Below are 11,861 nucleotides of genomic sequence, written 5' to 3'. Positions count from 1 at the left end.
ATGTTGGTGCTCACTTCAAGGCTTGGGAGCAGCACGGCATGAAGCTTGGTACCCATGACTACCAGATCCTCGCCACTGAGGGCTACTTGAGCAGCGGATCTTCCCACATGACCGTCTCCGAGGGTGCTTCTTCCGCTGGTGGTGCCGCCACTAATGGCGACAGTGCTGCTAAGCCTGATGCTGGTAACGGTCAGGGTCAGAACCAGGGTAATGGTCAGCAGCAGCCTGGCTCTCAGCCCCAGCCCCAGCAGCAGGCTGCTGAAGAGTCTTGCAAGGGCAACTAAGTTGGTGACATAACTGCCGGGTATAGAGTCTGGCACTAATTTTCTCTTTCATGAGGAAAATCGTTTGTCTAAAGGCCAGACCATCTCAGAGATGTGCAATTTGTATGATGGTTGTTGTCAGCTTCTTGTGTCTTTTGCACATGAGTGAAAGGGACCGTATTTATTTCTTGTATATATGAAATATTTGCTTGCAGTTTGTTGCAGTCACATAAACCGTTACCACCATACCTAAGTGATCTCTAGGCAGCATATTATTTGTATATTAAATACTACTTAACTTCAACACTTGTTTCATCTAAACTTGAATCTATAAGCCCTTTGTACCTCTTATGTAGTAACAGCAGGGTTGACTCTTTCCATACGAGTGTTGAGATAACCACTTTATGGCACGGTTGATGTACATTTGTGACATGCATTTTTTTGTATTTGTTCTGCGAACATATCTGTAACTCTACACCCCTGCCAAGAGCCAACATCTGCTCCAATACTCCCTAGTACAAGAACATTCACATGTGTCTTACAACCATAATGAAAAGATAATACCAACAGATAGAGCGAGAAAGACAGTAAAGAGTCCACCATTGTCGCTGACACTGTGACCTCTTGCCACATTTTCACTATCGGCGCTGGCATCACCTCCGCCTGCCTTTCCACTAGTACTCGTCGGCTTAGAACCATTATCCGCTCCAGTGCCCGTGGTCCTCACACCTGAGTCCGCAGTCTTGCTGGGGATCTCGGTTAAGCTCGTAGTAGGCTTCACAACGGCTGCAGCAAGGCTGCTTCGGGCCTTTTTGACGTCAAGGTCGCAAGGCTTTGGTTTTGGCGACGAATCCTGCGCAAGAATAGGGCAGCCAACTGTGTGGTTCTTTTCAAGCTTGATTGCCGTTCCCCCAATGGCACACCCTTCATACTCGGCAATGGCTTTCCTAGCTGTCTTTGCGCCTGGACGGAGAGTGAATGTGACGTTTCCCGAACGTTGGAATTGGTTGTTTTTCAAGAGAACGCTACCATCAGACCGCGGCTCACATATAGTTGTCCATCGAAAATCCCACTTCAGAATGCAAGAGTCCTCTTCGCCGCGCCAGTACTGGAATTGGTCTTCGTCAGCGTCGGCAATGGCTTGGCTGGTATTGAGAAAATAGTATGGTTCTGTGTCGGGGAGGAAGTCCAAGTAGAGCCGACCGATGCCAAATAGCGTGTAAGCGCAGTCGAGCTCCCAGTTGAGAGTACCGCTAAAGGTGGTCAAGACTGGTGCGTTTTGGAGTCCAAAGATTACAGGAAATGGTGCTTCTGCTGCGTATGTATCTTCTCGTGGAAATACGATGTCGACTTCTCCGATAGCAGGGAATGAGACGACATCTTCGTCGGAAGCAGCTGCCAAGATTGAGAACCCTAGACTGATGAGTGTTGAAAGGATGGTATGCATATTTATTTGACTAATTGCAATTAACAAAGAGTAAAAAATGGAATGACCCGAGACCAAATGAACTTGTTGGAAATTGGGATATATTTGAGCCATTTGCGAAGTCCTAGAGTGATGGTCAGCCCTTCGAGCATGGATCCATCCCTGCTCGCTGCATCCAGAACCAACTCGATTTGGGGTCCGGCTGAAAGGCTGAAACCCTTAGCGTTAATAGTTTGATTATGATTGAGTTTCCCCCAATAAGCTTCGCACGATTCCAACAACATGACACTGAGCAGTTCATGGCGGCAAATCATGAAGAAGGACGTTGTAGGTGGGTCACGTTCCTTCCTCGATGAATCTTGGGCCATAGCTGATAACCTTATCTCAAACTCTACGAGCTTAATTCGATATTGGCATATATGTGTTGGAGGTTGGAGTTTACAGGTCAGGCATTGCAAATGCAAATAATAAACTCTGTGTGGTAGTTTAGTTACGTATCAAAGCAAGCAGCGCTAGGGGGAAGGCGATTGACACGAATGTGATCGTGGTGGCTTCCCACCGTCATGTCGTGTCTGTATATCACCAAACTAGACTTCAATTTTCAACAACAACAGAAAGGCAACGTGGCGGAGTGGTTATCGCGTATGCCTCGAAAATATTCAAGTAAGCATATTCCTTCGGGAGCGCAGGTTCGAATCCTGCCGTTGTCGATAATCTTTTTGTTCTTGTGGTTACTAGGTTTTTGTCGCTTCGTGGGCATTACCCACCACCCAAGTGGGGAGATGAGCGACGATACAATCGTTCTAGGCTCTGCTACGTCACTAGTGTGACTAGAATAACACTCAATCTCTTTAGTTTCGGAAGGATAAACAAGGTTGGTTGTGCTGAGTCTATGATAGGTAATGTGCATCACTCACACAGCTTGCAAGCTGAGGTATTCCGTTCAGATATCACTAGTAACAACGTCCAGAGGTAGACCAGCTAACTGTAGTATTCAACTATCTATTATGAAATCCGTTTTGACTACTGGCTGGTCATTGTGCAATTCATGCAGTAACCAGCTAGCATCTCCGGCAAGGCTTGAGAGTTTTAACTCTAGGCTGATTTACCACTGATTGTACGATGCTAGAAACTATGCCTCATAGTGTGGATTGCGATACACTCTGTGCTTTCTATGCTGTTGTGAATTGAATATCATTGTTTTCTTTGACTTTTCAGTTGTACTTGAAGTCGTGGATAGACGAGTAAAACGAAATGCGATACCCTATTGGCCTAAAATCATGAGTGGGGGTTAAGGTTTAACGGTCCGCGACGACCCTATATCGACCTTCGTTACGTGTAAAAGGATAATGAGGAAGGCAGACAGAAATAAATTGCCATAAACCCTAACTCTGCCGGAAAATTATTATCTACCTAACTGACTCCGAGCTATCTGCGACTATACCGCTCATCTCATTTATTGTGAATTAGCCCTTGGCACGAAAATGTGTTGTTTATATGCAGATTTGCAATTACCCAAACAAAGCGGTTCAATGACTAAGCTATCTTGGTAGCTGCTGGCATATTTCTAATTCAGCCGCCAAGACCTTGGGAAATCATTCACAGATACAGACACCAAGTTATAGTTAATTGCTGATGCATTCCTTCCAATATCTCCCCATGCTGTCCTCGGACCTCCGTTTACTTGAACTAAACCCTGGAGTGTCCGAAGACCCTCTCACAGGTGCCATTTTGCATAGAACCTTCCTGCCCAACGAACAAACGATCCCGGAGTTCGATGCCATATCGTATTGCTGGGGTGATCAGTCTCGGCCTGATTCCATCGCATTGTCGCAAGAGCATCATGTATATATGGAGCAGTCATTGCAGAATCACTCCATAGGACGGTTACAGATCGGAAGGAACTTGGCCGCAGCGCTAAGAGCCCTGCGATGCCCTGACAGAAAGCGATTGCTATGGTGTGATTCTATCTGTATAGATCAAAACAACCTCAATGATCGTTCCATCCAAGTTCAGAAAATGCATCATATATACTCCTACGCTGCGTGTGTAGTAGTATGGCTGGGCCCAAAAACCCCATGGAGTGCCTTGGCAATGCATACATTGCGCTCATGCGCCGGACTGGTCGAATCGGTTACCATGGACTATAGTGTCGTCAGACAGTTTTTCACATTCAAAGACCCAGCGCATGCTAATGGAGGGCTTGCCAGAGATGGTCTCCCACTAGATGTGAAACAATGGCGGGCCATCGAGGAAATGCTGGCATTAGACTGGCATAAACGTTTGTGGACTCACCAAGAGGTTGTGCTGGCAAACAAGCAAACATGTGCTGTTATGCTTGGCCATGAAGGGATAACCTGGAAGCAGTTCCACGACGCAGTCAGCGTTATATGTTTCCTTACGAGCCCTCCAGCACATGCAATCAATGACCTTACTGCATATAACCAACATGCACAAGTTGTCGGGGACAGATTGTTAGCATGTGCGGAAGATATGGAAAAAAGCGACAACTGGCTTGGAGCTCTCCCAGCCACCAAATACTTCGAATGCTCAGATGATCGTGACAGGATATACTCTTTACGAGGCCTTGTCGAATCAGATGTGGCTGAATCGATTGAGGTAGACTATACCAAGTCTTTGAAGCAGATCTTCACTTCAGTGTGCCTGAATGAAATCACACGACAGCAGGATCTCGACTTCCTGACATACTGCAACGCAGCTGCAAGTCCAAGCTGGGTGGCAGATTTGGAGAGGCCATGGGGAGATCTTACTGTGGATTCTAATGCGGGAGGTAATTCGTCACCTGCAGTAGATCTAATCGAGCCACATGTATTGAAAGTGGCTGGAATAGCATGTGATGAGATTTACGATGAGCCTTGTCCTCTTCGCCCTAAAGAATTAGTTGAGCCTCTTGGCGAATTCCGGCAGAGGATCGTTGATACATTCCTGTCTTTGGTGTCCGAAGAATCACTCCAAGATGACCCAATTCTAGATCAATTGATAATGGTCCTCACCTACGGACAGGTTAGGGACTATAGCACACAAAAGCTACACCTTCCTGGAGTGTATTCTCTCCATAGTCTAAGCGATTGGAGAAGAAAGATACGACAATGGATAAACGGCGAATATGGTTATGAGAAGGACAATGTGCAGGAACCATGGGAGAAAGATGATGTGTATTTACGGAGCTTGCCCGTTGGAGGGTCGGTATATGGCTATGTAAAAACATGCCGTGGAACGTTTATTCGTGTTCCGATGGAGGCTCAGAAAGGAGACACAATCGCTGTACTTCTCGGCCTATCCACGTCGATTGTTCTACGGCGTCAAGCCAGAGATAACTCGTATCTTGTCATTGGTTCAGCTTATCATCCCGACTTCTCAGCAGCTGAAGCCTTTCTCGGCAATGACTTCGACGGATGGGAAAGGTTATGGCATCGCGAGTTTCTTCTACATGGTTTCGTGAAAGAAGGACACTCCATCCGTTATACAGACCCTCGATTGGATGGTGTACCTTTCTGTGATGGATTTGAAGAGGTTGTACTTGATGATGGTAGGCCTTTCTGGGGCAGAGATGGACATAGGGACCTATCGGTGAAAGACCCAAGGATGTCAGAAGCATCATTGAGAGAGAGAGGCGCCCCTATACAGAGATTCCAGCTACTATAGAGTCTTTTTTTTTCACTTCACGGCCCCCCTACACTATAACAATAGCTTGATCGTCAATTTACCAAAAACTACAAAGATAATTCTATCATCATCTGCACTTTACAATCACCGCTCATTCTTCCTACAGATGATCTCGCTTCCTCCTTCGACTGACTGTCATACCTATTGGTACAACGTCATCCAGCGTTAAATTTAAACTAACCCATGCTGGGTCCTGGGGTAACAGCCCACGCCTGTCCCTTGAAAAGGAGACTCTCATCTTGCCTCAATTGCTCTGGATCAATGTAAAGGCAAAGGGAGATATCGTCACTATCAAGCCAGAATACACGGAAGACCATATAGATCTCAGAATGGTCATCGCTCTGATGAACCCGTTGCATCTATGTTAAAGTCAGCTTATGATCAGACCAGCGATTCTGACTGTACTTACAAGCTTGTACTGCTTGCCACTCATATAGAATGCGGTGCTATATGGCCCAGTCGTAGTCTTGACTTCGATGTAATATTTAGGTCGCTCCCCATGCCACTCATCGTGGTCAAGGTAGCCACAACCGATGAGCGTATTTGTCAAGTGCCCTTCATCATCGAAGTAGACCAGGTCCGCAGTTTCGTGTCCTCTCCAGGCCTGTAGATCTCTGTAGTCAGGGTGGATGGTCACATAAGATCTGATCGTGCTTTGCCAATTCGTGCGGTCCCAATTTGGCATGTTGAGACATGATAGAAGCTCGAATACCTATACACAAACTTCAGTTAGCCTCGGAATACTGAGGCGTACAGGTGGGATCGCTCACATATAACTCGCCTGCAGCCCCAATCTTCTTGTCACGTTCCAACTGACTAGTTGAACGGAACCGACTCACGAGGTCCAGCCCGTCGAAACTCTCATATGCATTTGTATCATCATTGGGTAGGGCATTCCGCAAATCGCTCATGTCAAATGACCCGCTCGATGGTAATACCGCACTCTGCGCTTTTTCGATAACTCTATCCAAGATTACGCGATATCTAGCGTCTTCAGAATAGTATTGCCCAGACAGTGAGGTCATGGCTGGCGGTAAGTTTGGACGCGTTTGGTCGCTTGGGTGGTGTAATGATTGTGATGAGCTCGGAGACACAGCTGCTTGAGGGGAGTGATGCACCCTTCCTGATAGAGGCTGAGATGACATCTGACTCCGTTGGGAGATCACCTCGGTTAATGTTTCATGGAGGCCTTCTTCTCGCATGATTTCAGATAATTCAGCATCTGGCAATGTACCAGCATTTGTCGAAGAATGACTGGGTGTTAGTTGTTCAGAGAGGGTATCGTCAGTCTCAAGTTCACTGTCGGATGATCCCTGCTGTTGGCTTTCCTCCTCTTGCTCTTCTTCTTGATGCTCTTCTGTCTCGCTACTGTAACTTTCTCCATCCTCATCTTCGAATGATACCTGTAAGATCCCCTGGTCGTCGAGGACATCATCAAGGACGAATCTCTCGGTTGCAAAGATTGCAGTCAACGCCTTGACTGCTTCCGTTTCGATTGGTCCATCGATGAGGCTCTTTGATCGTCGCATCAGCCATGCGCCGAGTTTCCTGGGAAGGACTGAACCGAAACAGAGCTCTTGCGCTCTACGATCTTTCGGGACATAAATCGTGAGCCCCCCCGTCGAATCATCGATATGCTCGTTGGCGGTTGCTACATGAACCTCGAATGGCTGTTTGTTTTGGAAGATCTTCAACACAGATGATATTCTGTCAACCTCGACAATTTTCATTGTGCGAAGCTGCTCATAGAGACCAATCGGGTCGTCCTCGAATCGAGGGCTATTGAAGGTAGCCGCGACACTACACGATAAATAGCGATTAGTATCTGAAAGATCAACAAGAAAGAAATACACCCTATATCAGTACATACCGAGTAATATGATAAGCTTTGCGCTTGAGGTCGCGATTCGGTGTTGAGATTGGGTTTTTTAAATCGCCGACGATGAAACTATCCTCTTCGACAGAGTTTGACAAGTATCGATCTTGGAGTTTCAGCCATTCGATCAACGGTCCAAGGCGACGAATTTCTTCCATGTCAAAGTCCAAGAGAGTAATCTTGTCACGAAACATCGTATTCAACTTTTCCCGATCCCCAATGGCAAAGTCTACACTCACAGAGCTCAAAACGATAGTGCCGGTTGGGTACCTCACTGGAAAGACTTTGGCTTGTCGAATTGGCTCCGGATCTAAGCGTGTCGTTTCTGTTTGTAGGAGACCATTGAGTGACAAAATAGCCCCTTTGGTCTCTTCTATATTGTTCCCGGATGATTGCCGCAGTTCATCATAGACCATCTGTAGGGTGAGAAACCTCACACCTAGTTTGCCAACAAAAAAGCTCTCATAAGCTTCCCAGCATTCATCCAAGATGGCTTTCCCACGGATGGTTGTTTCACTAGACCACAAGCAGTCAGAGGTTTTGTACCAACCTGACTTGCCATGTCGCGTTTCACAATATATGAGGGGGGATGCCTCAAATGCAGCTCTGTTATCGTATCAGCCTCATGTAAGAAACGCCTTTTTCCATCCTGGAAGCATGGGGCTCTGGACGTACTTCAAATCCGGCAAGGGTATGTTTGTCTGATTTAAGTAATCGTAGATTGCCTGCAAGCGAGATATGTCCTCACAATCGTTTTCCTCTAGTGTGGTCAGCTCAGTTACCAGGTCATTCAACGACGCATCCCGGATTTGCAGTGTTTCTTTGAATAGATCTTCGATGTTCCTGAAACTCCCGGCATTCGCTCTCTCCACGTAAAGGTCCCTCAGAGAGTAGGACGCGATCATATCTGGTGGTGCAACCCATAGACATGCCGAGGACATCGCCCACGTAGGGTCTCTCTCGTAGGGGACAACGATGCCGCCATCTTCAAAGAAATCACTAATCACGATCAGTCATGAGTTGCCACTTCGACATATGTGATACTAACGTAATCTTGCGTCTTGCGTCTGACCCAATGCTGGTCACCGCAAGTTTGGCATAGATGGCCACATACAAGTCAAACACCTTATGTATTTGACTATCGGTAAGGGAGTCCGAGCATGACCGCTCAATGCATCGAAGAATTTCTAATAGAAAATCCACAGTGTCATCTTTGCGGACTGAGAAATAGTCGCTCAGAAAATTCCATTTTTTGCCGAGTTCGGTCGTACCTGATTCGTCGAGATCGAGAAAGGGAAAATGTTCACGATGATCCATGTAGCGGTCGACTAGCTCTCTTAAAGCTTTGGTGGGAAGCCATGTTTCCTTGAGTTTGAGTGAAAAATCCACTCCACAGAGGCTCTGGGCAGCTAGATCCTCAATCTTTGATCGAAGAGTTTGATTTCGCATCAGGTTTGATTTCTCATATAGCCAGAGATGCTCAAATAGGCTCAAGAGTTTCTCCGGGCGGTGCTCATGGATGTAGAGAAACGTGTCAGATAAATTGCGTCCATCTCGTGACACGAGCCTTAGTCTCTCACGTATCCCGATGAAATCACAGAGCCACTTCTCCCAGCTTGGGTTTGATGAGTTTGGCGTGTCTGGAGCGTCACTCAGGTGCTTCGAGTGTATGAAACTCACAGACAAACCTGGCAAAGCGCCTCCGGCGGCCAAAAGGCTTGTAGGACTATGCGGATGATGTGTTCCAGGAAGATATACATCCTGTTGATGCGGAAATTGTAGTTCCCAAGCATCAGTAACAATTTCTACTTTCGCATATTCTTCCCGTCTGTGCTTTCCGGTCTGGTGCGTTAGATAGAAAAATCTCAAATACTCGTTCAGGTTGTCGAAAGATAAGGACCCCAAGTTGTAGGACCTAAAGATCGATGCTTTCACTTCGTCAGCCGTGGCTTGGCGGACTCCTAGCTCTTGGAATAAAATATGACGATCCGAGTTCCTGAATGCAAACATGGTAATAACATTCAAGTCCAAGGACTGAGGGATGTTACCATTCCCCGTCGTTGGGAAATATACCAGTCCTGATGCCGCCGATATCCACGTTCCAGACCTTAGAGGCAGCAAAGGCAAAGAACTTAGCCTTCGTGGCCCAAATGTAGTTTTGTTAAATGCTAAATAAAGAAGACGTGCCACAGCTGAATGCCATTCATCGTCTGTATCTCTTCCGTGAAACTTGGAGTCAGGGCCTCGGATATCGGTTTCTAGCAAATCGAGCACTGTTGTAAAGGATAGTAGCTTTAGGCCGTAGCCTTTCAAAATATCTATCGCATTTCTGGAATAGCTAGGCGATAGGTATAGATCCCTAACTGGGTCGTCGAATAAAGGATGTCCTTCTGCATCCCTTGCATTACCGGTAAGTATCACAACGTCTCGTATGAGGCGTAAATCGATTCGGGTACGTGATCTTAGAACTGGCTTATTCTTTACCAAGTCTTCTATAGCGTGATCTAGGCCAGACCAGAACGCATCGTTACTGGTGTTGGGAGATGGGAGGAATATTGGCCAAGTGTAGCAGAGTGTAGGATGCTCGCAGAACTGCAGAACAGCTTGGTAGAACGCGGTTGCAATACAACCACGAAGGTCAAGATTTCGCCGTGATGTTGTGACAATATCCTGCCGATTTGCATTCGTATCAAAATCGGAGTGAATCAAAAACTAGGATGGGATAAGTTATATGTACTATGTGACGACGGACGGAACAAACCTTGTACTCGGACCTCCTGAGAGGTAAAAATGCAAAGAGGTCTTGATTTCTCTGAGTAACAAGTGGCTTGGAATCTTCAGTGATTGGGAAAGCCAAGACGACTTCGGCTCTCTTGCCTTCGTCAGTATTCGAAAGCTCACGGTTGTCGCTTGGGGCCAAGTTGGTCGCTGTTTGTCTTGTGATGTGATAGATTTGATTTCGAGTAGTCCGGTTTCCATGAGAATCAGAGGTAGTTTCCAGAGACACGCGATACTTGTCGACATTGTACTTGCGGAAGCATCTCGATCGTTCGAGTTCGCCATTCTCGTCATAGAACTCCAGACCAATCTGTCCAAGTTTGTGCAGGAAGAGCAAGCAGGTTTCCTGTAGGTCATCGAATTGCATGGAGATGATCCTCTTCAGATGTCGAATTTCATCCGGGTCTCCTTGATCATGGATGTACAGCGTCATGCGGGTCAGAGGGCTAGGGATGGTCTCAGTTGGTTTTACCCAGATAGGTCTGACCATGCCTATACCTGGGTCTGTCTTGTTGTGTCGGAACTCAAACGAGAAATTACCAGACTGGATATGAACCCTAGACGCGACGATGAAGACGGATTTGAAGCCAATACCTTTGGCACCGATATATCCGTGGGAAGCTAACTTGTTACTTTTCCCGACAGCGCAAATAGCGTCCAGGTCCGGCTCAGTGAAGCCATCTTCATTGCATTCGACAACGATTTTGTCGGGATATATCTTGAAAGAGATGAAAGGTAGTGCGTTTGATGCGCGAGCCTTGTTGAACATGTTATCCTCCGCATTCTGGAGAAGTTCAAAGACAAATCGAGCACCGCTACCGTAAATTTGTTTTGCCAATCTACAAAGCAAGGAGTTTAGTAAGTAAAATCATAACCTTGGCTTGGCGACTCACATCTTGACAGAGTGGGATAAAGCACTTTCCATCGCCAACCAGTTCTCGTCAATCTCCCGACGATATGCGGCATTAAATTGTTCAATATCGTCCATCATTTCTTCGTTGAGAAACCCATACTTTCTAGTCAGGCGTCGCACGATCTGCTCCGCCTCCTGTACGCTCGCCATGGTTGGTAAATGAGAGCTATTGCGCTCGTGGTTTATGTGAATGTGATTTTATAAACAAGTAATAGCTTGCCAGTGTACGATTTAATTGAAAATTATATGGGCAAGAGACATGTCAAGAGCGCAGGCGTCTTTAAAGAACGCCAACCCGTTGGAAAGCTGGCTGAGGCCTCTCTTGACACTCTCGACTAGTGCGACGACTGTTCTGCATGTTGGTCACAACATCCCGGTATAGTTACTAATTTCAGCTTATACTTCAGGGTTGTTTCCCGTCATGCAGCTCGGCGGCACATGGTGATCGTCGTGTGAATAAAAAATAAGTAACTCAGCCAGTGCTTCTGGCTGTGTTATCCTCTGGGTATCAGAAACGTTAATCACTGGAAGCATAAGTGACGAAATGAGTAGGCCAGCTTATGCTATTTTAGACTAAGCTTCTTAGACTACGTATTGTTTTATCCTAAGACTTACAAGGTCAGCTTTACCACTACCAACCATCTTGTTCATGTTACCTAAATAACATTATGTGGTACTTGGTGTGGGGTTTTTGTCATCTCCAGCGGCGGCAAAATGGCAAAGGCTACTGGTCAGGCTTGAGCCTCCTCCATGAACGCCTGCAGGAGCTTGAAACCTTAGAACCAACACGTCCAGTTGGATGTTGGTCCAATGTGCAGAGAACCATTTATTTAATGAGGTAGAAATCGATTTTCTTGAGACTGGCCTATTCCTTGCTGAGTCTTGAATAGTTTGATTTAGGTACAGGCCACTGAATCT

The 11,861-nt window shown here is 46.4% G+C and overlaps 3 protein-coding genes and 1 non-coding gene across 4 annotated transcripts; 2 read left to right on the top strand and 2 right to left on the bottom strand.

Moving 5' to 3' along the window:
- Window positions 1–801: 801 nt before the first annotated feature.
- Window positions 802–2,057, bottom strand: FGSG_01979 (uncharacterized protein; the record flags this gene model as incomplete). The annotated part of the gene is made up of 2 exons (XM_011319539.1): window positions 802–1,681; window positions 1,774–2,057. 2 exons carry the CDS (start codon window positions 2,055–2,057, stop codon window positions 802–804), a joined length of 1,164 nt encoding a protein of 387 aa, XP_011317841.1.
- A 249-nt stretch (window positions 2,058–2,306) lies between these two features.
- FGSG_20538 lies at window positions 2,307–2,399 on the top strand. The gene has a single exon. It is a non-coding gene; the product is annotated as a tRNA-Ser (tRNA).
- A 1,429-nt stretch (window positions 2,400–3,828) lies between these two features.
- FGSG_01978 (uncharacterized protein) lies at window positions 3,829–5,405 on the top strand (the record flags this gene model as incomplete). The annotated part of the gene is made up of 2 exons (XM_011319538.1): window positions 3,829–5,239; window positions 5,401–5,405. 2 exons carry the CDS (start codon window positions 3,829–3,831, stop codon window positions 5,403–5,405), a joined length of 1,416 nt encoding a protein of 471 aa, XP_011317840.1.
- Window positions 5,406–5,552: 147 nt separating this feature from the next.
- Window positions 5,553–11,093, bottom strand: FGSG_01977 (uncharacterized protein; the record flags this gene model as incomplete). Its single annotated transcript, XM_011319537.1, has 10 exons — window positions 5,553–5,735; window positions 5,786–6,088; window positions 6,216–7,176; window positions 7,247–7,431; window positions 7,492–7,768; window positions 7,928–8,251; window positions 8,301–8,439; window positions 8,524–9,964; window positions 10,014–10,869; window positions 10,924–11,093. 10 exons carry the CDS (start codon window positions 11,091–11,093, stop codon window positions 5,553–5,555), a joined length of 4,839 nt encoding a protein of 1,612 aa, XP_011317839.1.
- Between the last annotated feature and the right edge of the window lie 768 nt (window positions 11,094–11,861).

This window comes from Fusarium graminearum, chromosome 1 (genome assembly GCF_000240135.3).
Source record: "Fusarium graminearum PH-1 chromosome 1, whole genome shotgun sequence".
NCBI lineage: Eukaryota > Fungi > Ascomycota > Sordariomycetes > Hypocreales > Nectriaceae > Fusarium > Fusarium graminearum.
The sequence above is the reverse complement of the archived record's forward strand: the minus strand, read 5'-3'. Positions and strand labels throughout refer to the sequence as shown.